Genomic DNA, 2,123 nt, shown 5'->3' with positions numbered 1-2,123 from the left:
TGCTGCTTTGTTTCCTTCTGGTCCTCCAGTCATAACTGATCCACGTAGCTTTCCTGGGCCTTGGAGACCAGCCTGCATATCTATACGGAAGAGGAAATGAATATATGGAATTTAGTGTGCTAAAGGGGTAAATTAATTATTATTAATGGAAAAGTCACTTCTATTACCAGAGCAGTTTTTCTAAAGGAGTCATATAAATTAATCGAAACGAGGTAAATAAAAGTTTTTTCCTTTGGCAGTTCTTTGCTACCTTAATCTGTGTGAAGCTAAGTGGAAAATACAGAGGCCTCTTTACTTAATCAAGATAAAACCAGTTACTCTAAAATGTCTTATATTTTCAAGGTCCAAATTATTTCAACTTTTATTCATTGAACAGAAATAACATCAATACCTTTTGTTCTAAAGTATGACGATAAAAATAGAGAATGATTTGAAATGAGAGATACTTACTAGAGCTTCCAAAGCCTCGGGAGTCGGTGTCAGTTTCGGCGTAGGTATTGGCATCTCCCTCGTGGCTTCCCTTGTAGACTGTGGACGGAAAAGAGACTCTTGGTAAGAGAAGTTATGTCATATGCGACGTTGCTTTAGCAACACTTATAAACGATTTTTAGTTTCTTGAAATCAAAAGCGAGTCTCTAGAAATATAAACTGAGAAGTATTACATGTTCCTGCCTACCTCTCTATCACTTAGGTCAAAAGTAGCTTAAGGTCTTACTTGCTCCGTATGTATTTGGAATGTTGGGAAGAGGGTTATCCTTAAGTTCGACCTGTGGGAAACAAAGGCTCGGCTCCAAGAGGCCTACCAGCAGCACAGCGACAGAGATAATGCTCAGTTTCTGCGAAAGATGTAATCAAGAGTTTCTGGTACAAACAGATTTCTAGTATTGTTCAGATCACAGTCGAATGACAAGAAAATTATGCATATCATATTACCTGTACTTTAACCTAAAAAGGATGGCTGCCATTATGCCAATTAAATAGGAAATCGAGCTAAAGTTTTCACTGCTAAACTTCATGATTAGAGCTTTTTCATTTAATATAACGTTACAAATAGTATATCCTGTCTCTGTTATATACATTAACTATGTTAGACAAGTATTCGGCCACATAATAAATGCCTGAAAACTAAAATGCATTAGTTAATTGATATATCTCGCCTGAAATTCTTTTAAGGAAACTCGTAATTGAAGGTTTGTAAACCCTGGTTAAATATTAAGAATAGATTGGTTGGAGATCTTTCTTTATTTGATTAATTGAAAATTATTCACCGAATAAATATCGCGCTGCTAGTAATGTTATCAACCTATAAATACTATATTAAAAAATATTCTATGTTATTTACCATGTTGAAGAAAATTCTTGTTGAAATGGAGAGAAGATATGAACTCTTGGAACACCGTTGAGCGAATGACAATTTGAGGTGGTAAAGTCTCGCTTATATAGGATTAACTCAGAAATATCATTATCAGCGATATGATTCTGTGGAGGTATTGTTGTGACGAAGGTTGCACGGTTTCTTTTTTTTTTAGATCCGCTCTTGCTAGTTAGAGTTGCTTCACCTGCGAAGATTGTATTGTCGATTAAAAAAAAATATGATTCCGTTAAGGGACAACTGCGATAGTAGTCGTTTTCCCCTCTTGTATATTTATTGGATGTTTTCTTCTGCAAAATAGGTTTTGTAGATAAGGAAAAATCTTCTAATACAATTCATATTCCATGGAGCAGCATATATTACTTGTAGTCTATTTCAGCTCTGTAAGGTGGATGAAGTATTGATCTTTAGCTCTTTATTAGGAAAAGATGAAAATCCCGGCATTTGCGTCAGAATAGCCATGAAATAATTAGGTATTATCAGAGATAATAGTTACAGGGATAACCATTCAAATGAATTAAAAGATAAGTCCAACAACATGACAAGAATAATATATTGCAGGATGTCAGATTGTTGTTGCTGGTCCCTCTGTTGTATGCTAATTACAAAATTGTTAATTATGTGGACTATGACACCAAAATTATTTGTTTAGAAAAAAAATGGATCGCCCTATTATGGAAATACTTATCCCCTGTTAGGATTATTTTTGATGACACCTAATCACTTCCAAGGTAGTAAGTAGTATTTTGGC

The 2,123-nt window shown here is 34.7% G+C and overlaps 1 protein-coding gene across 2 annotated transcripts in view; it reads right to left on the bottom strand.

Moving 5' to 3' along the window:
• LOC137634141 (uncharacterized) overlaps window positions 1-1,479 on the bottom strand; it is a 3,683-nt gene extending 2,204 nt beyond the window's left edge. For both annotated transcript variants that reach the window (XM_068366379.1, XM_068366378.1), the window contains exons 1-4: window positions 1,343-1,479; window positions 716-836; window positions 451-528; window positions 1-80 (exon numbers count right to left, since the gene is read on the bottom strand). The exon at window positions 1-80 is cut by the window's left edge and continues 4 nt beyond it. In XM_068366379.1, coding sequence (XP_068222480.1) covers window positions 1-80; window positions 451-528; window positions 716-836; window positions 1,343-1,345 — 282 coding nt within the window. In that variant the 5' untranslated portion in view covers window positions 1,346-1,479. The remainder of the gene's footprint in view (window positions 81-450; window positions 529-715; window positions 837-1,342) is intronic.
• Window positions 1,480-2,123: the final 644 nt, after the last annotated feature.

The sequence above is a fragment of the Palaemon carinicauda genome, chromosome 44 (assembly GCF_036898095.1).
Source record: "Palaemon carinicauda isolate YSFRI2023 chromosome 44, ASM3689809v2, whole genome shotgun sequence".
Taxonomy (NCBI): domain Eukaryota; kingdom Metazoa; phylum Arthropoda; class Malacostraca; order Decapoda; family Palaemonidae; genus Palaemon; species Palaemon carinicauda.
Note: the sequence above shows the minus strand (reverse complement) of the source record. Positions and strands in the feature narration are given on the sequence as shown.